This window comes from Pantherophis guttatus, chromosome 6 (assembly GCF_059756535.1).
Source record: "Pantherophis guttatus breed Tessera chromosome 6, ASM5975653v1, whole genome shotgun sequence".
Classification (NCBI taxonomy): Eukaryota; Metazoa; Chordata; class Lepidosauria; order Squamata; family Colubridae; genus Pantherophis; species Pantherophis guttatus.
This window is the reverse complement of record NC_142068.1, coordinates 10,526,003-10,552,221: the sequence shown is the minus strand read 5'-3', so window position 1 is coordinate 10,552,221 and position 26,219 is coordinate 10,526,003. Positions and strand designations below refer to the sequence as shown.

The window sequence follows — 26,219 nt, the reverse complement described above, 5'->3', positions numbered from 1 at the left end:
GAAGACGTGTGCAAAAAAACCCATGGAGTTGGAAGGGGGCCATTTAAGCTATTACTTCCAACCCCCAAATTAAAACATCCTCAATTGACGGCTGTCCAGCCTCAACATCTCCAACAAAAGAGAGACCATCACTTCCTTGAGTAAGAGATTCTGCTGTTATGGCTCCCATAGCCAGACATTATCCTAACATGTAATAAGACCCATCCATAAGGTAAACCCATTATTTAACTTCCTAGACTGGGGTGGGGAACGATGGCCCTTTTATGATTTGTGGACTTCAACTCCCAGAATTCCTGAGCCAGCCACACCATCGGCATTGACAAAATCACCATCGGTCAATTGCAAAAGGCAGCTTTACTCGAAACAGCTTACATCCTGCTAGGATTCCTTTAAGACTATCAAACATCCACATTTGCCTATCCCAGATCCTTGGCAAAGACTCGACAGGTAGATAAAAATGCCAGGTCCACTGTCCCAAAGATGCTTTTTCAAGAGGCAACTGGACTTTCTTGTTTTTTCTTTTGAAGACGTTTCGCTTCTCATCCAAGAAGCTTCTTCAGCTCTGACAGGATAGTGGGGAATGGAAAGATTTATATTCCTTGCAGACAGCTGGTCATTTGCATCCTTTTAGAGGGTCATTGAAGTGTCCTTGAAACAACCCTCCAAAAGGATGCAAATGATCAGCTCTCTGCAAGGAATATAAATCCTTTATATTCCTTGCAGAAAGGGGGGGAAAGGGTATTTAAGATGAGTAACTTCTTAGATAAATCAGAAAAAAAATGTGGTCATATCTGGGGGCACGCGAGCGTTGCCCTAGCTCAGCTCAAGTGCGCATGCACGCGCCAGCGAACTGGTTTTCGGGCCTTCCGGTCCCACCGGAAGTTGGGAAATGGGCTGCTTCCAGCCTCTGGAGGACTTCTGAGGGGGTGGGGAAGACTATTTTCACCCTCCCCAGGCTCCAAGAAAGCCTCAGGAGCCTGGGGAGGGCGAAAAACGGGCGTACTGGGCCCACCGGTAACTTTTTGCTGTCGCGTGCGAAAAGCAAGGGGAAGCGGGGGGGGGATCACATGTGCATGCGCAGGGGGTCAGGGCACAGGGGGCATTGAATTATGGGTGTGGGCACGCGCACAGCGACCTCCCCCCGCTTTTGGCACACGACGGCAAAAAGGTTAGCCATCATGATCTATATTTCCCCTTTGTGGTCAAGTAGATCATAAGATGTTACACAACCACTGATGTCATGAGTTCTACAAGGGAACATTAAATTTTCCAACTTGGCACCTGCCGGGCCTAGAAATAATTCTTTATTTTTATTTTATTTGTTCTTATATGCGGCCGCGTGGGTAGTTACAGGAGCTGCATGGCACTCCCATACAACACCTCTCCTGCGTGAGCTGCACTGGCTCCCAGTGGTCTTCCGGGTGTGCTTCAAGGTGTTGGTTATCACCTTTAAAGCGCTCCATGGCATAGGACCTAGATATCTTCGAGACCGCCTGCTGCTACCGACGGCCTCCCATCAACCTGTGCGCTCCCACAGAGAGGGCCTCCTCGGGGTGCCATCAGCCAAACAATGTAGGCTGGTGATCCCCAGGGGGAGGGCCTTCTCTGTGGGGGCACCTACCCTCTGGAATCAGCTGCCCCCAGAGATAAGGAGAATCCAACACCTCGGTGCCTTCCGCCGTGCCCTTAAAACTTTCTTTTTTCAGCAAGCCGGGCTGGCTTAACACTTTTAAATGTTTTTAACTGGTTTGTCATTGTTTTTTTTAATTACGGGGCAAAATTTATATATATCTTTTTAATAGTATTTTAATGTTTGTAGTTTATGTTTTTATTTGGCTGTACACCGCCCTGAGTCCTCAGGGAGAAGGGCGGTATATAAATTTGATTTAAAATAAAAATAAAATAAAAATAAATATACTTCATCCTGCTTTTCGTCATTGTCATTGTCCTGTGTTGGGTTTCCTGCCTAAGCCTTTCCCAACGCTAAAGGAAGATACTTGCTGAAATTTAAACTCTTACTGAGTAATGTGAGCCAGGATTTTGCTGAGTTTCTTTTAGTAGTGGCATCAGCATTTAGGCTAAGTGACCATTGGAAGTTACAACAGCACTGAAAAAGGTGACTGTTACAGGTGTTATGTCTGCCTAGTATGTAGCTTTATTCCTCTCTAGCATTCAATTCCATTGTTTTGTGATGCATTTCCTGCCTCTCTAGGATTTACCTTTATCTGCTCTTTATTAGACTACTTGAAACAGTGACCATTGCAGCATCCTTGTGGTCACATGATCGAAGTTCAGATGCTGGCTATTGGCATGTACTCACTTTTTGTGACCTGACAGGCAAAATCAACAGGGAAGCCAGATGCATTTAATAACCGTGATACTAATTTATCAACTGCAATGATTCACTCAATAACTATGGCAAGGAAGGTCGTAAAATGGGGCAAAGTTCAATTGACAACCTCTTTGTTTAACAATGAAAATTTTGAGGCTCAATTGTGGTGTCAAGCACTGGGGAAACCAGGCGATTCGGGCAATTCAAATGAGTATAAAGGTTTATTGCAAGCTTACGTTCTCTACAAGAATCTGACCTACTAACGATGAAGGGAAATTAGCAGGAATTAAGAAAGGCATTCAAGGTGGGTTGGACTTAGAACTCTTATGGATGTGCAGGGACTCATGACTGATGATATGTTTGATCCCTCCCTCAGGCACAGCCCGATCAACTCTTACAGTAAGTCAGGTAAGTAAGTAAGAGTAGAAACTCACAGAAATACGTCTTAGTGAACAATCACTTAATTTTTCTGAAGTCCAAATGATAAAATAAAGCTTTCATTTCCACTTATGTATGAAAGGACAGTATTCTGGAATTGATACAGAAATGTCATCTTGAATATAAACTTTGGATTATTGATTCTGTTTTCATAAATAAATTGGGCGCTATTTATCCACTATAATATATCCATGACGTATGGAAGCTAGACCCAAGAGATGAATGGCATGCAAAAAAAATGCAGGCCAGAGGCCCAGACAAATCAGGTTATCTGGCAGCAAGCATTCAGGTCTTAAGAAAATATGTATCCAGGCGGGATCAAAGAAGGAATATTCCAAAATTTGGAAGGGATGAAAATAATGCTATTTGATCTTAAAGGTAAAGGTTCCCCTTGAACATATGTGCTAGTCATTCCCAACTCTAGGGGGCAGTGCTCATCTCCGTTTCAAAGCCAAAGAGCCAGCGCTGTCCGAAGACGTCTCTGTGGTCATGTGGCCGGCATGACTAAACACCAGAGGCGCATGGAACGCTGCTACCTTCCCACCAAAGGTGGTCCCTATTTTTCTACTTGCATTTTTTTACGTGCTTTTGAACTGCTAGGTTGGCAGAAACTGGGACAAGAAACGGGAGCTCACCCCGTTACGCGGCACTAGGGATTTGAACCGGTGAACTGCCGACTTTTCGATCAACAAGCTCAGCGTCTTAGCCACTGAGCCACTGTGTCCCTTCTTACCCTGGGGAAAAATAAGGAGTGAAGTCATGTAGGTTCAGAACCAAATCAAAGCTTGCAGTAGTTGAAGACTTACCTGGGAATGCTAGTTAAGTAGGTGACAACGTTCAGAAAATCTTCATCGGGGATCTCACTGAAACCTGGATATTCGGGGAAAGTAATGATTGGTGCCCCATCTTTGCCTCTTCCACCTGCAAAAGAAATTGGACCTCAGTAGGCAAAAAAAAAAAAGAAAAAGAAAAAAAACCCCACTCCAAAGGACATTGATAAGAGAAAAATCCTCTTTGCACAGGACATCCACACAGGTCCTATTAGAACTTGGGTAGCTGCAGGTAATCCTTGACTTTCAACCATTTTTTTAGTGACCATTTGAAGTTACAGGGGCACTGAAAAAAGTGACTTATGACCAATAAAGGAGAATATTTGTAGCTCAGGGTTGAAATAAGGGGCCCTCGGTGCTCTCTGAGCTTGTGTTGTGGCCCATACGCGGCTTGTGCAGCTAGTAGCTGATTCAGACAGCGAGGAGGCTGGTGTGGTGCTGCTCCAGCAGCCTGTGCAGCTGGCACTCTGAGTCGGACAGTGAGGAGGCTGGAGAAGATGTGGTGCCAGAGGCGGGGATTCAGCCAGGGCCTTCAGAACCTCCAGAAGCTCCCTTAAATGAAGAGGAAGAAGAGGAGGAGCCTCTTCTCAATGCACGGGCGCACAAAACTGCCAAAAGGCAGGAGTGGCTCCTCAAGAGGAGGTCTCCTCGAGAATAAGGCTTGGGGCTAATTGGCCACTCCCTTAGCCTATTTAAAGAGAACGTCGACTAAAGCAATTTGCAGGGAACAACTTCGTTCACATACCTTCGTGTCTTGTCTTGCTTATCTTATCAGCTTCCTGCAAATTGCTTCTGGGCATTCTGCCAACCATAGTAAGTTTTCAGTTATTATTCTTCGAATTCTTGGCGGCTGTTAATGCAATTAATTAATAGCCGTTGTTGTAAAAGACTGATTTAATTCAGTAAACTAAGGTTTGAATAGACTTCGTGTGCGCTGCGTTCTTTGGGGTCCGTAGCTGGGGCAGAACAACTTGGTTGTTTTCTTGCAGACGTTGCATTACCCAAACTAGGTAACATCATCAAACCAGCACTGATGATGTTTACCTAGTTTGGGTAATGAAAGGTCTGCAAGCTCAGAGAGCACCAAGAACCCCTGACTTATGACCGTTTTTCACACTTAGAACTGTTGCAGCATCCTTGTGGTCACGTGATCAAAATTCGGATGCTTAGTAATTGGTTCATATTTATGATGGTTGCAGTGTCCCGGTGTCACGTGATCTCCTTTTGCGACCTTCCGACAAGGAAAGTCAATGGGGAAGCCAGATTCACTTAACAACGGATTCCTAACTTAACAGCTGCAATGATTCACTTAATAACGGGTGTCACCAGCTTAACCGCTGCAATGATTTACTTAATAACTGTGGCAAGAAAGGTCGTAAAATGGGGCAAATTTCACTTAACAACTGCCTCGCTTATTTTGGGCTCCGTTGTGGTCGTTAAGTCGAGGACTACCTGCACATTGATTAATTATTCCTGCAATCACAATTGTTGTTCATCGTTGCAGCAACATCTGCATTCAGTGGTGTCATTAATATTGTTTCCTTTCCCAACTGAAATGCACTATGTGCACTTCCATTTCAAAGTAAGGATGCAAACAGTGGAGCTGGCTAAATAGAAAATGGAATCCTATGGCTGGAAGGAACCTCCGAGGTCTTCTAGTCCAACCCCCTGCTCAAGGCAGGAAACTTTATACCCACCCAGTGACACCCATTAAAAGTGCCAGCTTTCTCCCCATCCTGATTCGGTCTTCTGCATCTGAATCATTTAATGCAGGCGTCCCCGAGCCCCAGGCCATAGCCTGGTACTGAGCTGCAATCCTTTTGGAACCGGGCCATGCCTGCTGCTGGCTGTTATGGTCCGCCAGCAGCCTGTGGAGTTGGCAGTGGAGTCGGACAGTGAAGAGGCTGGGGAGGAACATGGGCCAGTCCTGGAGTCTGGGGAAGGCTCGAACAAGGGCTCTACGTCTGAGGCAGAGATGGGGCCAGGGCCACGGACTCCGGAGCCTCCAGAGTCAGATATCAGAGAGGCAGAGGAACAGGAGGAGCCTGTTCGTAGTGTGTGCATGCGCAGATCTGCCAGAAGGCACGAACAGTTAAAACTAAAGGGACGACTAGGGAGTAAGGCCTGGAGATGATTGGCGCCTCCCATAAGGCTTAAAAGAGGAGCAAAGCCCCGTGGGACCTTTGCAGGAAAGCAACGTTGTTAATTCTGTTCCCAGTCAGCATTTCTGTTTGATTCTGGACTCCGTGTGGCTTTGCCAAGTAGGTCTTTGGCAGAGTGTCAAGGGAGATAAAGGTTGGTGATTATCCCGAAGGACTTCTCCCAAAGGACTTTTTGCAACTAATTGGGACTCAGCTGTGAATGAACATAATTCACAGCTGTTGCAATAAAAGAGGTTTTTGGGACAACTCATGTGTTTTAATGACTCAGGAAGCCTAGGTCACAACACTGGCACAAATGGAGCTTCACACGCATGCCTGAGTGCACATCTCTCTCATGCAAATGGAGCTGCACATACGAGCAGTGATGGGATGCTGTTGGTTTAACAACCGGTTCGGTGATCGCGTATCCTTCGCGCACGTGCACCTAACGCACGCTGTGTGCACGTGCGCAGTTTTACAAATACTAACATTCTTTGTTATCACTTGACAGTAACACAGTTGAGGCGCCACAATCCGCTCTGCCGCGCCAATCAACTGAGAAGATAAAGGTAAGTAAAGCGCAGGGGTGGGGGGGGCAGGGGGACCTGATCATCGGCATAAACCAGTTCGCTCCCAGCTGATTGTCGGAGCTACCGGTTTGTCCGAACCAGTCCGAACCGGTAGAATCCCACCCCTGCATACAAGCGCTTGCACAGAACTATTTCCACTCCTCTCCCTCTTGTTGCTCTGCAAAACCAGAAAGGTTGGGGACCACCGATTTAATGATTCTGGTCTTTTGTTGTCATAGCAGCATAGCAATTCTCTCCTTTAACCCTCTGTGAATCTGTCATCCCATTCAGGACCCTTAAAGCGAGGGGGGGGAGAGAGATTTATTCTACTCTCTAGCCTTGCTTCATGTTTCTCCCCCAACTCTTCACAGTTACAAGAAAGAAGTCACGAACACAAAGCAAGTCACCAAAAGTTAAGTTTTACAAGTCTCAGACTGTCAAGGGAGCCAGGAATATTTGTGGGTTTTTGGGGGAAGATGTTCATGGTCGGCAGAGGGAAGTAACAGAAGATTTAAATAGGATCAGCTCAAAACTGGGTAGCCAATGAAGACGCTGTAAAAATACCGTATTTTTCGGACTATAAAACGCTCTGGACTATAAGACGCACCTAGCTTTTGTGGAGGAAAACAAGAAAAAAAAAATCTGCCTCTGCCTCGCAGCAATTTGCCTCCTTGCAGCAAACAGCGAACAGCCTGATTAGCTTCAGCACAGCCTGATTTGGCATGAGCAGCTGATTGGAGGTTGGATTGGCCTCCCGGAATATCACCTATCAGCTATTCCAAACTGTGGGGATTGCCACCATCTAGTGCCACCGTCGCTGCCCATTGCCACTGCCACTGCCACCTATTGCCACCTTTTCATGTCCCATTTTTGGCCTCCACTGGTCCCATTTTTGGCCTCCGCATGTCCCGTTTTTGGTGGCGAGGATAGGTGGTGCCCCGCCACCTGGAACAGGCCAAAAATGGGGTGCGCAGAAGCCGAAAACTGGACATGTGGAGACCGAAAATGGGGCACACGGAGGCGGCGATAGGTGGCAGCAGCAATGGGCGGCAATGGTGGCAATGGACGGCAGCAATCCCCGCAGCCTGGAACAGCTGATAGGCGATATTCCAGGAGGCAGATCCAACCGCCAATCAGGTGCTCGTGCTAAATCAGGCTGTGCTGAATCTGACCAGGTTGTTCGCTGTTTGCTGCAAGGAGGCAAATTGCTGCGAGGCAGAGGCAGACTTTTTTTTTCTTGTTTTCCTCCACAAAAGCTAGGTGCGTCTTATAGTCCGAAAAATACGGTATTTTTACAGCGTCTTCATTGGCTACCCAGTTTTGATCTGATCCTAATCCTAATCCTAATCCTAAAGAAAATTGCTGGGAGGCAGAGGCCGAAGGATGGGGGCCGGTGGGTGGGCGGGACTTCTGCAACATTCACTGTCTAAGACGTACAGACATTACCACCCACTTTGGGGGGGGGAGAGAAAAATACGGTATATGGTATGGTATGTAAGGCAAAGAAATTACTGGAAGTTACAAAAGACTTGTGACGACATACAGAATGGAGTTCCTGTATGGCCACCAGTTAAGCAGGCCAACACTGAGACTTTGGAGTTGCAGTGATGACCTCTGCGGTTTGAGTGGTTGTGGGTGAGCAGTGATAGGAAATGTGACTAACCTATTTATAAAATACAATTGTATTAATCTGAGGTTTTCCTTTCAGGCTGTGGCTATGCAACATCCCTTTCTAATGATCCTGCAGTGCAGAGTCGATGCCTCTGGTGTTTATAGGAGAGTCAAATCGGATAACCAAAGAGAGCAATAACCGCAAAAATATTTTTGTGCCGAGCAGCTGCCTGAAACTGCTGATATTTCTGCTTTCCCCAACTGGAAATATTCAGATGGGTTGTCTATGTAGATCCAGGTCATGATTGTCCCAAAGGTACTTTTTCCAAACGGCAACTGGACTTTCTTGGAAGATCTGACTGAGGAAGCTTCTTGGATGAGAATCAAAACATTTTCAAAGACAAAAACAAAAAACAACAACAACAACAACCAAGAACATCCAGTTATCTTTTGGAAAAGCACCTTGGATTCAAATGGGTTTTAAGCCACATGGTGTTGTGGCCCGTCAGTGGCCTGTGCAGCTAGTAGCTGATTCCAACAGCGAGGAGGCTGGTGTGGTGCTGCACCAGCAGCCTGTGCAGCTGGCACTTGAGTCAGACAATGAGGAGGCTGGAAAAGATGTGGTGCCAGAGGCAGGGATTCAGCCAGGGCCTTCAGAACCTCCAGAAGATCCCATAAGTGAAGAGGAAGAAGTGGAGGAGCCTCTTCTCGATGCACGGGCGTGCAGAGCTGCCAAAAGGCTGACCTTTCAATTGACAAGCTCAGCATCTTAGCCACTGAGCCACCACATCCCTTTTAAAGGGAGACTAGTATAGATCTATTTCAAGCTATTTAGCTCTCATCAGCTAGCCATACTTTTCATGGCTAGCTGATGAGAGCTAAATAGCTTGAAATAGATCTATACTAGTCTCCCTTTATTTCTTTGTCGGTAAACATAAATTCAACACATTCATATCATAGCTTGATGGTTGTGGGGGAAGTGTTGTTTATGCAGGAAAAAAAAAAGACAAGAACAAGAAAAAGGAGGGGCACTACTGACACTTTGTGGACAGGATTGGTAATGTAACAATGGGGAGGGGGGAAGGGTTGTGCTGTATTTTGGAGAGTGCGCTCAGCAACATTATAAACAGCAGCAGCAGCAGCTGGTATATGGTTCTGCGTTGGCGCATAGAATAAAAGTAGCCTGCATGATTGATTGCATCTCTGCGGTGCTTGGGAATGTGATTAAATATAAACAGATATATATTTTTTTTAATCCCCATATGAAGGAACTTCATTCCAAGTACGCTAGGTGGCTCAGTGGCTAAGACGCTGAGCTTGTCAATCAGAAAGGCCGGCGGTTTGCATCCCGAGTATGAGTGTGAGCAGGGGGTTGGACTAGATGACCTCCAATGTCCCTTCCAACTCTGTTACTGTTACTTCGAGATTGGGGGAGGAGGAGGGAGGGGGGAAGAGGACATCCATCTTTCCCCAATTCTCTGCTTTTCTGCTATCTCTGTTCATCTGCAATCCAAGATTACACATTTTGCAAATGAGAAGCAATAGGAAGTTTGCTACACGGGGAAGGGTGAAAGCATGTGATATTCCATTCAGCCTACTGCTACTCATTCTAGTATTGGGAGGGATGTTTCTTTTTTTGCCCAGCATGTCTCACTTTTGAGCTTTGTTATGTGGGAAGCCCTTCCCGCTCCCGAAGAATGAAATATTTTAGGAAATATTAAAAAAGGCAGAATATTATATTTCCCCAAAGGAGAAAAGGAGAAACATGTTTTTAGAGGCAGGAAGCAGCCCCCAGTCTTTCTTAATAGCCCACAGCAGATGCCAGCACTTAAGGAGATAGAACTTATTGAAAGAGGAAGCCTAGATGGCTCTATTCATAAGCAAAGCAAATACTGCCAGCAGAAGCCCATTCCAGGCAGGATATATCGAAATTCCTTGCAGCAAAGTTTGACAACTAACAAAAGCAGAATGGTAGGATTAGAAAAAGCAGCCCCTCACCCAACATCCAACACAGGCCGAAAGCCATTAGCCACAATAGGAATTGCCCAACATCCTCTTTAGAAACACAAATCCCAAACTTCAAAGACACAGAACCATATAAGAAACCTTCCTCTCACTCAGCTAGTTATTCAGCTGACCCAGAACTGCACACTGTCTTTGTATGTGATTCTGTTCATCGATAAATGGGCCTTCTTTCCAAAGCCTCCGGCCTCCATTTTATTTCCAGCATCTTTCTCCCAGCTTGGAACTGAACCAGATAGATTTTCCTTCCAACAGTTTGTTTGATCTAGGCCGGGTTATCCATATCCAACCTTGGCAATTTTAAGACCTGTGGATGTCAACTCCCAACATGGTTGGCTGTGGAATTCTGGGAATTGAAGTCCACAGGTCTTAAAAGTTACCAAAGTTGGACAACCCTGACCTAGGATTTGGAGAAGGCAGATTTCAGAATGGCCTTTTTTTGGTTTTTTTGGAAAACGGGCCAAAAAAGCTTCGAAAATGGGCTCAAAAAAGCCTCAAAAACAGGCCGAAAAAAGCCTTGAAAGTGGCCCGAAAAAAGCCTCAAAAACGGGCCCAAAATAGGCCCAAAAAAGGTAGGCCAAAAACCTTTTTTGTTGTTTTCCTCTTCTAAATTTAGGTGCATCTTATAGTCCGAAAAATAGGATAATAGGATGTGTGGATGATCATATGGGAATTGAAGAGATGCTGCACAGGGAACAATCAGACGAGAGGGGGAACTAACAGAACTGCTGTCAGAAAGCACAGGTAGCCTTACGACCACAAAGGAGCCCAACTTTTCCATTGCTAAGTGAGACCCTTGTTAAAAATATGTTTTGCCCCATCTTACGACCTTTCTTGCCATGTTCATTAAGGGAATCACTGCAGTTGTTAAATTAGCAACATAGTTGTTAAGTGATTTTGGTTTTCTCCATTGACTTTGCTTGTCAGAAAAGGTCACAAAAGGTGGATCACACGACCCCAGGACACTGCAACCGTCACAAATATGAGTCAGTTGCCAAGTGTTTGAATTTTGATCGCGTGACCATGGGAGATGCTGCAACCGTCGTAAGCGTGAAAAATGGCCGTAAGTCACTTTTTTCAGTGCTGCTGTAACTTTGAACAGTCACTCTATCTATCTATCTATCTATCTATCTATCTATCTATCTATCTATCTATCTATCTATCTATTGGTTCGATTTATATGCTGCCCTTCTCCAGAGACTCAGGGCGGCTTACAATGCGTTAAGCAATAGCCTTCATCCTTTTGTATATACCTGCTTAGTAGGGCTTTCGGCCCCCCCAAGTGGTGTTCTTTTTTATACAAAGTCAGCTTATTGCCCCCACAATCTGGGTCCTCATTTTACCTACCTCGGAAGGATGGAAGGCTGAGTCAACCTTGAGCCTGGTGAGATTTGAACTTGCAGTAATTGCAGGCAGCTGGTGCTACTTAACAGCACTTTAGTCTGCTGCGCCACCAAGGCTCTTGACATATGACATGTTGTAAATCAAGGACGACCTGTAAACTACCTGGCCACATTGCATTTCGTGTGACTTTGTATCTGACATGCAGGGAACAAGACCAAAGTCTGGACTTATTTGTTCCCTCAAATGTCATTTGTTGAGCAGGGGCTACATGAATAACAGCCACTCTGAAAAATATCAATAATTCAGAAAAATCCAAAAGAGAGGCAGACTTTTTATGGGAACTATAGCTGCTAATAGTACCCAAATGAAACAGCAGGGGGCAGTATTTAGTCAGCCTTGATCGATCTCCAAGACGATAAGCAGGGTTGATAGAGGACAGTGATGGCTAACCTTTTTGCCATTGTGTGCCAAAAGCGGGGTGAGTGCGGGGGGGGGGGTGTCGCACCCATGCATGTCCACACCCATAATTCAGTGCACCCCGCTCCCCCCCGCGTAGGCACGTGTGACACCCCTGCGCTCCCCCCCGCTTTTGGCACACGATGGCACGGTGGGCCCAGTAGGCCCATTTTTCGCCCTCCCCAGGCTCCAGAGGCTTACTTGGAGCCTGGGGAGGGCGAAAACAGCCTTCCCGATCACCCCGGAGGCCGTCCGGAAGCCAGAAATGGCCCGTTTGCCGACTTCCGGTGGGACTGGAAGGCCCATTCTTTGCTCTCCTCAGCCTCCAGAGTCTTTCTAGGAGCCTGGGGAGGGTGAAAATGCCCTCCCCCCCGGGAGGCCCTCCAGAGGCCGGAAATAGCCTTCCAGTGGGCCCAGAAGGCCCGAAAATAAGCTGAGCTAGGGCAACACTCGCGTGCCCACTGATATGGCTCTGCGTGCCACCTGTGGCACACGTGCCATAGGTTCGCCATCACGGATATAGGATATAGATAAGAGACATCTGGGAGATTTTAAATCAGTAGGTTAGCCTGAGAATCTCTTGATGAAGGAATGGCAAGCTTATTTCAAATTATTACCAAGAAAACAACAGGAGCTAGTCCATGTACTCACTAGAAGCCAAGCTTGGCTTGAGGTATCTAAGCATATATTTTATTGATTAAATAAACAGATTTTCCAGACATTCTGTATCTATTTCAGTTAACAAGAGGAAGAGCAATAGCAATAGCACTTAGATTTATATATCACTTTACAGCCCTTTCTAAGCAGTTTACAGAGTCAGCATATTGCCCCCAATAATTTGGGTCCTCATTTTACCCACCTCGGAAGGATGGAAGGCTGAGTCAACCTTGAGCCGGGTGAGAGTTGAACTGCCAAATTGCAGGCAGCTGGCAGTCAGCAGAAGTAGCCTGCAATACTGCACTCTAACCACTGCGCCACCGTGGCTCAGTGGCACCCAATACAAGTAGTTCTCAATTTACAATCATAATGGAGCCTGGAATTTCTGTCGTAAGTCATGATGGACATAAATCAAGCATTTGTGCGGCCTCGACTAAATTTTACAACTTTTTTTTCCTGTGGTTATTAAGCGAAATGCCACAGTTGTTAAGTGAACAGGGAGATTATTAAGCAAACACCATGGTCGTTAAGAGAATCCATCTATTCCTGTGAGTGCTTTGTTTTGCTGGAAACTGGCCAAAAAAAACCTGATGAATACCGTAACCGGGCATAAAGGCCAGGCGAGCACCTGAAATGCAGTGATCACAAGGTGGGAGGGATTGTAGCCATCCCAGTTCCAAAGTATTTTTTGGGGGGGTGGGTGGGTCCTTCATAACTTCAAATAGTCACTAATCCACTGGTCATTAAGTGAGGACCACCCGTAATGGTTCCAGGAAAATTAATATAATGAGATTGGCCGCAGGGTTTATGGGGCCGGGCTTATGCAAATCCCCCTACAGAATTCTCCATTATTGGAAAACTGCAACGATAGACATCTGTTTAACAGATGCCACAAAAAGCTTCAATTTCACTTTCTTTTAAAAAAAAAAAACACTTTCCATTAACAGAAGACAGTTAGCAGACTGTGACGTGCTAATTCCCATGGATTTATTTGCAAAGTGGATTTGCAAAAGCAGGTCCATTTTTTTGGGAGAAGTAGCCTCGAGTTTGGGGAGAAAAATCTTTGAATCTACTGCATTTTTATAAGCAGTGATTTGTCCCTTAAATTGGTGGTTCTATCGGCAAGACACCCAAAAGAGAGAGGTTATCAAACATAAATGAGTAACGGATGTAAGACTCATTACTCTGCAGAAAAAAATATAAGTGTTAAAATAACCAAGGTTTTCCTTCATTCTTGTCAGCCCTCTGTGCAGTTAGGAAGCAAATCTTGGCTGCAGAAAGTACAGATAGTCCTTGACTTACGACCACAATTAAGCCCAACATTTCCGTGATTAAATGAAATATTTGTTAAGTGAGGTTTTTTTTTTTTTGCCCCATTTTACAACGTTTCTTCCCACAGTTGTTAAGTGAAGCACTGAAGTTGTTAACTCACACGGTTGTTAAGTGAGTCTGAATTCCCCATTGACTTTGCTTGTCACAGAAGGGGATCACGTGACCCGGGACAATGCAACCGTCATAAATGTGAATCAGTCACCAAGCATCTGAATTTGGATCGCGTGACTATGAGGATGTTGCAACAGTCATTAGTGTGAAAAATGTTCATAAATCACTTTTTTTCAATCCCGTTGTAACTCCGAATGGTCACTAAATGAACTGTCGTAACTCGAGGACTGCCTGTAGCTTAGATTCTTCCAAGTTTGACTCTCATGTGTCTGAGAAAGTAACTTTGCCTGCTAAATGTTTATATGACGTGTTTGCTATTAAAGCCAAACATCCTCCCCACTTCCCCCAAAAATCTGACAACAATCTTTGTTGTCAAAGGGACATGGACTCTCCCATGAGACAACTTTGTAGATTTTCACTATTGTGATATTTAATGGCTTATGTAGAGCCAGTTTAGTTGTATTGGTTAAGCTGTTGGCTTAGAAACCAAGGGACTGTGAGTTCCAGTTCCGCCTTAGGCATGAAAGGTGACTGGGTGACATTGGGCCAATCACCAGGAGACTGTGAGTTCTAGTCCCGTTTTAGGCATGAAAGGTGACTGGGTGACGTTGGGCCAATCACCAGGAGACTGTGAGTTCTAGTCCCGTTTTAGGCATGAAAGGTGACTGGGTGACATTGGGCCAATCACCAGGAGACTGTGAGTTCTAGTCGCGCCTTAGGCATGAAAGCTGGCTGGGTGACATTGGGCCAATCACCAGGAGACTGTGAGTTCTAGTCGCGCCTTAGGCATGAAAGCTGGCTGGGTGACATTGGGCCAATCACCAGGAGACTGTGAGTTCTAGTCCCGCCTTAAGCATGAAAGCTGGCTGGGTGACCTTGGGCCAATCACCAGGAGACTGTGAGTTCTAGTCTCACCTTAGGCATGAAAGCAAGCTGGGTGACTTTGGGCCAGTCGCTCACTCTCAGCTCAACCTACCTCAAAGGATTATTGTTGTGGGGAAAATAGGAGGACGAAGGAGTGTGTATATCTGCGGCCTCGAGTTACTTATGAAGTAATATCGGTATAAAAATCAAATATGTATGTATGTATGATGTATGTACAACAGAGCTGGTGAGAGCTTTTGGGAGAAGTGTTAATGCTTTTCCTATTTAGATGGAACTAAAAGGAACTATTTTTCGCATTTCTGGATCTGCACCAGGAAGGAAGAAAAAGAGCTGAACGTTGATAAGAAAGTATTGCAATGATATAGTTGGTTTTGGGGACCAAAATGCAGCTTTTGGTTAAATACTATCTGCCTGTATTCTATCTTGCTTTTTTGCTTGCTCAGCCTACAACACTTAGATATTTTAAAATGGGAAACTCTGTCCCACATCACAGTGCACGGAACAAAAGAGGCAGGGTTTTTTTCGTCATAACAACTTGATGCTGTTTTTTGTCATTCTGCCCCCCTGCAGATCCTGCAGGTTTGGCCAAACTGTATTTCTAACTGAAATTAAGTCCCAACCACCCTTCTTATTAAAAGACACCCCTCCTACACATTCACAAATAATTTATCTAGAGCATACAACACGATTATGCTTTTCTGAAAGGGAATCCTGCCGTTGCACTTTTAACAATGTTGAAATCTAAAAAGGTTAGACTTTAGAACCCCAGCTAGAATCATAAGTCTGGAAAGGACCTTGGAGGTCTTCTAGTCCAGCCCCCTGCTCCAGGCAGGAGTCTTTATACCATTTTTGGATAAATGGTTGTCCAATTTTTTTTTTTTTTTTAAAAAGAAACCATCCAGTCACGGAGTGCCCACAATTACTGAAGGCAAACGGTTCCACTGGTTAATTGTTCTCACTGTCAGGAAATTCTTCCTTATTTCCTTATTTTCAGGTTGGATCTCCCTTTGACCGGTTTGATTTGGTTTATTATTTAATGTGTTGAGCAAATCCAAACGGCTCATTAATCAAGTAAGTTGTGTGAATTAAACGGGCTGGGTGAAGGCACCCCCCCCCTTGAGTTCTGTGGTCCTGCATGATGAGTCAGATTGTCTCAAGGTGACAAGGGTCCAGGCGATCAAAGCGCCATTTGAACAGTTTTCAAAGAGATGCCTCCAGACTTACAGGCAGAAGAACCTCTTCAAAAACTTTTAACTGGGAAAACTCTGGATTGAGTTTATCTGTCAAAAGCACACGGCAATTACTGTTCGTGAGATTTGTTCAGGGTGGGGAAGGGAAACCTGGAGAGGCAGCCCATCATTTGCAAAAGGACATAAGGGAAGCTGTAACAGAATAACAGAGTTGGAAGGGATCTTGGAGGTCTTCTAGTCCAACCCCCTGCTCAAGGAGAAAACCCCTATACCATTTCAGACAAATGGTTGTCCAGTCTCTTCTTTAAAAAGTCCAGTGTCGAAGCACCAGTGGTGGGATTCAGCCTGTTCGAACGAATTGGTTGTGAAATTTCTGGATGGCCTCGCCCTTCCCCTCCCCTCCCCTTCCAGGAGTCCCCCCCATGCTACGTTTTGGTTCCCAGCTAAGTGCAGGGAGGCCTACCAGGCCCAAAATGGGGCACGGTGGGGGGGGGGTACAGCATGCCCCCCTCCCCATGGCCCGTTTTTGCTCCCAGGAGGCTGCAGGGAAGCCTACTAGGCCCAAAACGGGATGTGGGAGGGGATGCGATGTGGGCCCCCCGTGGCCCGTTTTTGATCCCAGGAGGGTGCAGGGAAGCCTACTAGGCCCAAAACGGGATGTGGAAGGGGATGCGGTGTGGGCCCCCTGTGGCCCGTTTTTGCTCCCAGGAGGGTGCAGGGAAGCCTACTAGGCCCAAAATGGGGTGCGGGGTGTGTGTGTGTGTGCAGCACAGCCCCCCCCCGCGGCCTGTTTTTGCTCCCAGGCGGGTGCAGGAGGCCGAGTGGTGCCTGTCACACCCCTGGCCATGCCCACCCAGGCAGTCATTAGGGCAGAGAATTATTGTTGAATTATTTGAATCCCACCACTGTGGAGCACCCACAATTTCTGGAGGCAAGTCGTTCCACTGTTTAATTGTTCTAACTGTCAGGAAAAAATATGAAGACCTTTGAAGCCAGCCCCCAGGTCTTACCTGACAAAATAGCAAACTGTCGGTGTAGTTGTTCAATGATCTCCACCGCCGTGACAGGCCTGATCTCCTGCTGCATTATTTCATCTGTACAAGAAGGGAAGAGAGACAGAAGGAGGAATTACGCCATAACCCAGCCATACAAAGCAGATACTCAGATGCAAAGAGCTAGATTTTTTTGACAGTTTTGGCCCTGTTTTCGTCTCTGGCTTTGTCAGATGATTCCCAACCCCTCCATCCCTGCTCCACCCTGGCATGCAAAATCTTGTCGGTAAAAAAGTGGCATCTTTACTTTCATTTCTCTGCGTGTTGCCTTTGCAGTCGTGCAGAACAAATCATAAATCAAGCCTCCAGAGTGCCGGCGGGGTGGCCTTCCAGCAGAAAACAACTTTTGTGGCTCATGCTTGTAAGATAAAACAAGGGTTATCTCGGTTCTGTGAAAGGCCCCTGCCTGTGTTGAGCAATCGCTTGCAGGACCTCATCCAGGTGAGAGATATGCTGGGTTTTTTTTCCAGAAATGTATGAAAATATTATGATTTGTGTTTCAATTGGGCATCTAATGCATTCATCCCTAATGCCTGCTCCAAAGGATGTAGGATTTTAGGGCATGGCAAAAGTCATTTCTGTCCACCCATAGAGCTTCTGCCGTGAAAAAGTGCAAAAATGGATACAAGTAATCCTTGACTTATAACGGTTCACTTAGTTACTGTCTGAAGTTAAAACAACACTGAAAAAAATGACTTATGACTAGTGGTGAAATTCAATTTTTTTTCCCTACCGTTTCTGTGGGCATGGCTTGGTGGGCATGGCAGAAGGATACTGCAAAATCTCAATTCCCACCCCACTCCTGAGGGAAGGATATTGCAAAATCTCCATTTCCTCCTCACTCCTGGGGGAAGGATATTGCAAAATCTCCATTTCCTCCTCACTCCTGGGGGAAGGATATTGCAAAATCTCCATTCCAACCCTACTCCTGGGGGCAGCCAGAGGTGGTATTTGCCGGTTCTCCAAACTATTCAAAATTTCCGCTACCAGTTCTCCAGAACCTGACAGAACCTGCTGAATTTCACCCCTGCTTATGACCATTTATCACACTTATGACCGTTGCAGCAGCCTGTGCTGCCCCGCTTCCTATGGGAAGGTAGGGTGAAAACGGCCTCTCTCTCCCCCCGAGGCCCTCTGGAGGCTGGAAATGGCCCATTTCTTGACTTCCGGTGGGACCAGAAGGCCTGAAAATCAGGTGGCTGGTGCGCTCTTGCGTGCTGGAGCTAATATAGGGCAACGCTCGCGTGCCCACATGTATGCCATAGGTTCGCCATCACGGGTATAGGGTTTCCTGCTTAAGCAGGGGGTTGGACTAGACGACCAGTTGTGCTATTCTGTTAAGCTTGACTAACTATCTAGAGCAGGGGTGTCAAACTGGCGGCCCATGGGCCGGATGCGTCACGCACAGGCCACGCCCACCCCAGCTCCGTGAAGGGAAAAAAATGTTGCGATATGTCACATGACAGCAACGTGACACGGCAAGTTTGACACCCATGATCTAGAGAAAGCATGACAGTAAATGTTTGTTTGTTTTTTAAAAAAAACCCTGTTTCTCCCCAAAATTCAAGGGAGGGGGAAAAAAAACACATAATGAAATTTTCCGATTTTGCTACTCCTTCAAATTGTGTTAGTTTTTTCCACCTTTGCTTAAAGAATCTCAGAGCAAGCTGTGTAAATCTGTCTACGCAACGCTCACTTCCTCATCGTGTAATCAGATATTTGCAAGCTTCGCTGCATATTTAAAGCACTGGTTTTCCCTTCCCATGTGTAATCATTTTACACTTCTTCTCTGAACTGTCCTACTATCCCACTCACCCTATGACTCCAGCAAAAATAATAATAATAATAATCTGGGTCATTTAACATGGTTGCTGTCTTCCACCAGCTGGATTTATCATAATATATTCAGAAATTAATGGAAACCTCCAGGAAGCTAGAGAAAAGAACCGTGGAAGATGGCCCAATTTTTACGCTTCGGTGCATTCCTTTAAAAATAGCATATTCACACCTGCATTTCTAATACCTTGTTTTATTAGTAAGGGAAGTTATTTCCTTATCCCTGGGTTTCAGAAAAACTCCTAAATCTGCAATAAAATCCGACAGAGCTATAAATCAGGGTCACAGTTTTCTGCCCCATACAACCGCATCCGCTGAAAGAATTTATACAAAGAAACATCTTTAAAAATAATAATAAAACGTGAAAATAAATAATCAGCAATGTCAGCAAAAAAAAAAGCTCAGAATCAGGAAAATTCTTGCATGATGATAAAGGCTTAAACGTAGAGAAAGGTAATTAGTTTGACAGCAAGAGAGCAAGGTCCAGAGCCACAGATGGATTGTCTCAGTAAAAACCAAAGCAATTTACATTTTATATCAGTTTTCCCAATCTCAGCAGCTATAAAATGCGTGGACTTCAACTCCCAGAATTCCCAAGCTAACATGCTGGATGGCAATTTCTGGGAGTTGAAGTCCACGCTCAGGTTTAGAAACACTGATTTGAATTTGTTTTTTAATTTTACAAAAACTCGGCATCTACCCTGCAATTTAAATTATGAGTATTGAGTATTATAAGGTGCATATTATAAGGAGTCGTGGTGGCACAGTGGTGAGAATGTAGAATGTTAGAATGCAGGCTAACTCTGCCCAATGCCAGGAGTTCAATTCGGGCCAGGTCCAGGTTGACTCAGCCTTCCATCTTTCCGAAGTCAGTAAAATGAGGACCCAGATTGTGGGGGCAAATATGCTGACTCTGTAAAACATCTTAGAGAGGGCTGTAAAAGCATTATGAAGCTGTAAGGAAATGATATACTGAAATACTGGAAATAGTAGAAACTTGTTAATTGTTTCCTGCAACATTCATTCATTCATTCATTCATTCATTCATTCATTCATTCATTCATTCATTCATTTATTTAAATTTGTATACCGCCCTTCTCCTAGTGGACTCAGGGTGGTGCACAGCCAGAACTAAAACACATACCAATACAAAATTTAAAATTATTAAAAGAATTACATACTTTGGCCCAAATTTAAAACAATTCGAATTAAAACCCATTGACAATTAAAAGCTAAAAAACTAAAAAGACTAAAAAAAAAGGGGGGGTGTGTTTCATGTCAGCCCTGGTTGATGGAAAAGAAAAGTTTTCAGGGCACGGCGAAAGACCCGGAGATCCGATATCCTTCGTATCTCTGGGGGCAAATCGTTCCAGAGGGCAGAAGCTGCCACAGAGAAGGCCCTCCCCCTGGGGGTCGCCAGCCGACATTGCCTGGCTGACGGCACCCTGAGGAGACCCTCTCTGTGGGAGTGTACTGGTTGGTGGGAGGCTATCGGCGGCAGAAGGCAGTCCCGCAAATACCCAGGTCCTATGCCATGGAGCGCTTTAAAGGTGGTAACCAACACCTTGAAGCACACCCGGAAGACCACTGGAAGCCAATGCAGCTCACGCAGGAGAGGTGTCACATGGGAGCGCCCCTTCGCTCCCATAATCCCCCGCGTGGCCGCATTCTGCACCTGTTGGAGCCTCCGGGTGCTCCAACATATATATATCTGTACGATATATGATGGCTTTGTCTACCTGCATGCTGTAAATATTTGTTTCCTGTGACACTGACATATATATTATGCCCTTTGTAGTTATAACACAAACATGCCACATTGACTAACTTCCTGTACTGTTATTGGGGGTCTGTTGTGAAGTATCTGGCATTTGTCAAACTATATGATCATCTTTCAACTATATGAACTATATTGTCTCTTCCCCACCCCCACCCACCCCCCACCCCCACCCCCGGCCAGAATTTATCAGATTGGAGATGCTAACACTCAATCTGCGTTGAGTTCCGTTCCCTTCACACCAAGGAGTCAAGTGGTCAATTGTGAGAACAAAGGAAAGAGGTAATGATGCTCATTAAGAGGCTCTACCCTGTTCCAGGGGATACACAAGCCAAATTCCAGGGATACACAAATCAAAGATGCCAGAATTCGAGGTTTATGACGTTCCTAAAGAATATAAAAGGGATTTGGATTCCTTCTCTTTTTGTAATTGTTACCTGCATGTATCTTGTATATGTTCGGAACAGCTAACCATTTAAGGTTGATCAAGATTAAATGCTATTTTACTCAAGCCTCTGTTTAAGTTTCTTGTTTGGCATTTATGAGCTTAAACATATTATTATTGGACCTTACAAGGCGATATATAAGTCTAAGTGCTATTGCACTGTATTACAATACAGGTAGTCCTCGAGTTACAACCACAACTGAGCACAAAATTTTTGTTGTTAAGTGAGACATCTGTTAAGTGAGTTTTGCCCCATTTTACAAACTTCCTCGCTGGATTTGTTAAGTGAACCACTGCAACTGATAAGTTACTACCATGGTTGTTAAGCACATCCGGCTACCCCATTGATTTGCTTGAATCAATGGGTTATAAAAAAAAGGGTGATCTCATTGAGACCCGTAGGACACAGCAACGGTCGTAAGTTTGAACCAGTTGCCAAGTGTCTGAATTTTGATCACATGATCATGGGGTTGCTACAAAGGTCGTTAAGCGTGAAAAACGGTCATTAGTTACTTTTTTTCAGCGTCGCTTATAACTTTGAACCAAGGATGAAATCCAGCAGATTCTGACAGGTTCTGGATAACTGGTAGCAGAAATTTTGAGCAGTTCAGAGAACCGGCAGCGGAAATTTTGAGTAGTTCGGAGAACCAGCAAATACCACCTTTGGCTGGCCCCAGAGTGGGTGAAAATGGAGATTTTGCAATATCCTTCCCCCAGGAGTGAGGAGGGAATGGAGATTTTGCAGTATCCTTCCCCTGCCATGCCCACCAAGCCACACCACGCCCACCAAGCCACGCCCACAGAACCGGTAGTAAAACAATTTGGATTTCACCACCGCTTTGAACAGTCACTAAATGAAGTGTTGTAAGTCGAGGACTAACTGTATTCAATTCCCACAGCCCTGTTCTTTAGATCAGTGCTTCTCAAACTTAGCAACCTCAAGATATCTGGACTTCAGCTCCCAGAATTCCCCAGCCAGCATACAAGGTTGACAAAACACCGCTTTAGATGATACTGAGCAGAGTCAGGCAATACGTAACATTGTGCTAAAATGTGCCTGGAGAATTTATGACCGATAACAGCCATCCTAAGATTTATTTCCTTGGCTGGCAAGCGTGTTCTATAAACACAGGAAATGTCTCCTGTAAATCCAGATTTACAATTTATTATGGTACATTGTGTGCATCTGGCCAATGTTGGTTTTTCATTTAGCTGTGGCAAAGCTGCCCTGAATGTATAACTCTTATTTCTAATCTCTCAGATAGAGTGAAGCTTTGAATGTCTGCTTGAGAACCTGAAGTGCCAATTGTTTAACCTGACCTCTAAAACGCTCCCTTGCTTCCTCCATTGACCAAATCTGCCCATCAATCCTGAATTGACTCAAGCTGAATTTATGCATCTGCCCTGTGACCTGAAACATAAATTCAGATCATTTTCTCTGAGCTAGGTTATAAATTAAATCCAGCAATTCTGGCACTTCGAGGAACTGCAGTTGCAATATATTTGGACTACAGGTTGTGGAAGCTGCTCCTGCAGCCCGAATCATAGAATACAGGTAGTCCTTGACTTACGACCGCAATGGAGCCCGACATTTATGTTGTTAAGTGAGAAATTTGTTAAGCGAGTTTTGCTCCCTTTTACGACTTTTCTTGCCACATTTGTTAAGTGAATCTCTTATTAAGTGAATCTGGCTTTCCCGTTGATTTTGCTTGTCAGAGGTTTGCAAAAGGAGATCACATGATCCTGGGACACTGCAACAAGTTGTCTCGCATCCAAATGTAAGTCACGTGACCAGAGGTGAGTTTCACATATCTTTACCACCGGTTCACCCAACCTCAAAAACGTGGCTAAATAGGACGGCATAGCACCGGAGCGGGGGGACGGGCCCATCCACGATCTCCGCTACCGATTCGCCCGAACTGGTACAAACCGGCTGAATACCACCACTGCATGTGACAATAAGGATGCTGCAATGGTATAAGTGTGAAAAATGGTCAGATGTCACTTTTTTTCAGTGGGGTTGTAACTTTTGAACGGTCACTAAATGAACTGTTGTAAGTCAAGGACTACCTGTATAGAATCATAGGGCTGGAAACAAGGGTGGGGTTCAGAAATTTTAGCAACCGGTTCTCTGCCCAGTTGCTGGGTGGGTGTGACCATAGTGGGCATGGCCTATTCGGCCTCCTGTACCATGGGGGCGAGGTATTTTTGCCCTCCCCAGACTCTGGAGGCTCTCCGGGAGGGCGAAAATGGCCTCCCCCAGGCTCCGGAAGCCAGAAACGGGCCCGTTTTCAGACTTCCAGTATTTCCGGTAGGCCCGTTTTTCACCCTCCCCAGGCTCCAGAGGCTTTCCTCGAGCCTCTGGGAGGGTGAAAATGTCCTCCCACAGGCCCCTTTTCTGGACTTCCGGAACTTCCGGTAGGCCTGTTTTTTGCACTCCCAGAGCCTCTGTGCAGGCCCTGCACTTACCTGGCATCCAAAATAGGCTAGGTGGAGACTCCTGGGAAGGACAAGGCGGGGTGGGCGGGGTCAGTCAGTCCTTGCAACAACCGGTTCGGCGAACCAGATTATAATTAACATCCGGTTTGCCCAAACCGATCGAATCCAACCACTGCCTGGAAGAGACCTTGGAGGTTTTCTAGTCTAACCCCCTGCTCAAGGCAGGAGACTTTACACGCACCCAGTGAGCCTATAAACTGTCAGCTTTCTCCCCATCCTGACTTGGTCTTCTGCATCCGAATCATTTTATGATACTGGTCTTTTGACAACTGTTGTCACAACTGCATAGAAATTCTGTTCTTTACACCATGTGAATCTGTCATCCCATTCAGGACCCTAATGGGGGAAAATATCTTACCCCCTAGTCCTACTTCATGTTTCTCCCCCAGCTCTTCACAGTTATACAAAGAAGCCACAAACCAAAACAAATTACCGAAAGTTAAGTTTTACAAGTCTCAGATTGCCAAGGGAGCCCGGACTATTTGCATTTTTGGGGAATATGGTTGGCAGAGGAAAGTAACAGAAGATTTAAATCAGGGGTGTCCAACCATGGCAGCTTTAAAACTTGTGGACTCAAACTCCCAGAATTTCCCATGGTGGCTGGGGAATTCTGGGAATTGAAGTCCACAGTCTTAAAGTTGCCAAAGTTGGACACCCCTGAATTTAAAGTTCTCCACATCAACTTACTGCTTATGAGCCATGAAGTCATTGTTGACTCTTAGCAACGACCTAAATAGATTTTCTTTCCCCATGGAGATCAACTTATATCTAGTCTAATTAAGGCAGAATCACTCTGGATTTCCTTCACATTTCTCCCTCTGTCCTAGATTCAGGCATTTTTCTTGTAATGATCCTACTCCCTCCTTTTAGAGTTCTGAATGTTGTTACACATTCCAACACGCACACCATTTTGCACTGAACGATGCATTACAGAAGAGTTAAATCAAAGATACTAACCACTGGAGTTTTGAGAGGTTTGAGAGCAGCAGAATAACAGAGTTGGAAGGGACCTTGGAGGTCTTCTAGTCCAACCCCCTGCTCAAGTAGGAAAACCTTATACCATTTCAGACAAATGGTTATCCAACCTCTTCTTAAAAAACCCCAGTGTTGGAGCACCCACAACTTCTGGAGTCAAGTTGTTTCACTGATTAATTGTTCTCACTGTTAGGAAATTTCTCCTTCATTCTAGGTTGCTTCTCTCCTTGATTAGTTTCCACCCATTGCTTCTTGTCCTGCCTTGAGGTACTTCGGAGAATAGGTTGATCCTCTCATCTTTGTGGCAACCTGGAGCCTGGATAGCTCAGCAGACTAATGCATTGTAATTTAACTCCAGCTGTCTGCGATTAGTAAGTTCGAATCTTGCCAGACTCAAGGTTGACTCAGCCTTCCATCCTTTCTAAGGTAGGTGAAATGAGGACCCAGATTGTGGGGGCAATAAACTGGCTTTGTAAAAATATACAAAAGTATGAAGGTTATTGCTTAACGCATTGTAAGCCGTCCTGAGTCTCCGGAGAAGGGCGGCATATAAATCAAATTGGAAAAAAAAAAAAAAACCACCTCTTAAATATTGGGACGTGGTGGCTCAGTGGCTAAGACGCTGAGCTTGTCAATCAAAAGATTGGCAGTTCAGTGGTTCAAATCCCTAGTGCCGCGTATTGGGGTGAGCTCCCGTTACTTGTCCCAGCTTCTGCCAACCTAGCAGTTCGAAAGCACGTAAAAAATGCAAGTGGAAAAAGAGGGACCACCTTTAATGGGAAGGCAACAGCGTTCTGTGCACCTTTGGTGTTTAGTCATGCCGGTCACATGACCACGGAGACGTCTTTGGACAGTGCTGACTCTTCGGCTTTGAAACGGAGATGAACACCGCCCCCTAGAGTCAGGAACGACTAGCACATATGGGCGAGGGGAACCTTTATCTTTACCTTTACCTTAGATATTGGAAAACTGCTATCATGTCCTTTTCTTCACTAGACTAGCCATGCTTAGTTCCTGCAATTGTTCTTTGTATGTTTTAACCTCCAGTCCCCTAATCGTCTTTGTTGCTCTTCTCTGCATTCTTTCTAGAGTCTCAACACCTTTTTTATATTGTGGCGACCAAAACTGGATGCAGTATTCCAAGTATGGCCTTACCAGGGCATTATAAAGCGGTACTAACCCTTCACGTGATCATGATTCTATCCTTCTGTGTTTACCTAGCTAGTCCGTGTTTTTACAGATGGCCATTCTGAGTTGCACTTTCCCAGAATAGCGGCTTTAATGGGCATAGCTAATCACCAAACATCCATTTGACCTAAAAAAAAAAAATAAATAAGTGATGAGCTTGCTTTCTACTCTTCCTCCTCCAAGCAAGCCCCAGGGCTGCTGACATACAAATTTTCTCAGTTTCCAAAAAAAAATGCATAAAGCATTTGTAAAAATAGAAACTACTATAGAGGCTCCGAATTTGCTTTCAGCCAGATGGCTTTTCATTTAAATGTATTTTTTTCCCTAGTGGAAGAAAATAAAATTATCTCGAACTCAGGTAGCAGGAGGATTGTAGCAAGCCAGAGACTGGCTAGTTCACAGATTTTATATGTGTGCTGTGTGTATGTAAAAAAGAAAATAAAATAAAGCTGAAGGTCACACCGCGTGATTGAAGCCCCACTTCTATTTTACATTATGTAATGTATAATGTATTTTGACTCTTTGATCC

The 26,219-nt window shown here is 45.1% G+C and overlaps 1 protein-coding gene across 5 annotated transcripts in view; it reads right to left on the bottom strand.

Annotated features, from left to right (window-relative positions):
* MCF2L2 (MCF.2 cell line derived transforming sequence-like 2) overlaps positions 1–26,219 on the bottom strand; it is a 229,075-nt gene that overhangs the window by 150,331 nt on the left and 52,525 nt on the right. For all 5 annotated transcript variants that reach the window (XM_034438892.3, XM_034438891.3, XM_087872485.1 and 2 more), the window contains exons 2-3: positions 16,929–17,012; positions 3,577–3,691 (exon numbers count right to left, since the gene is read on the bottom strand). In XM_034438892.3, the coding sequence (XP_034294783.2) occupies positions 3,577–3,691; positions 16,929–17,012 (199 nt within the window). The remainder of the gene's footprint in view (positions 1–3,576; positions 3,692–16,928; positions 17,013–26,219) is intronic.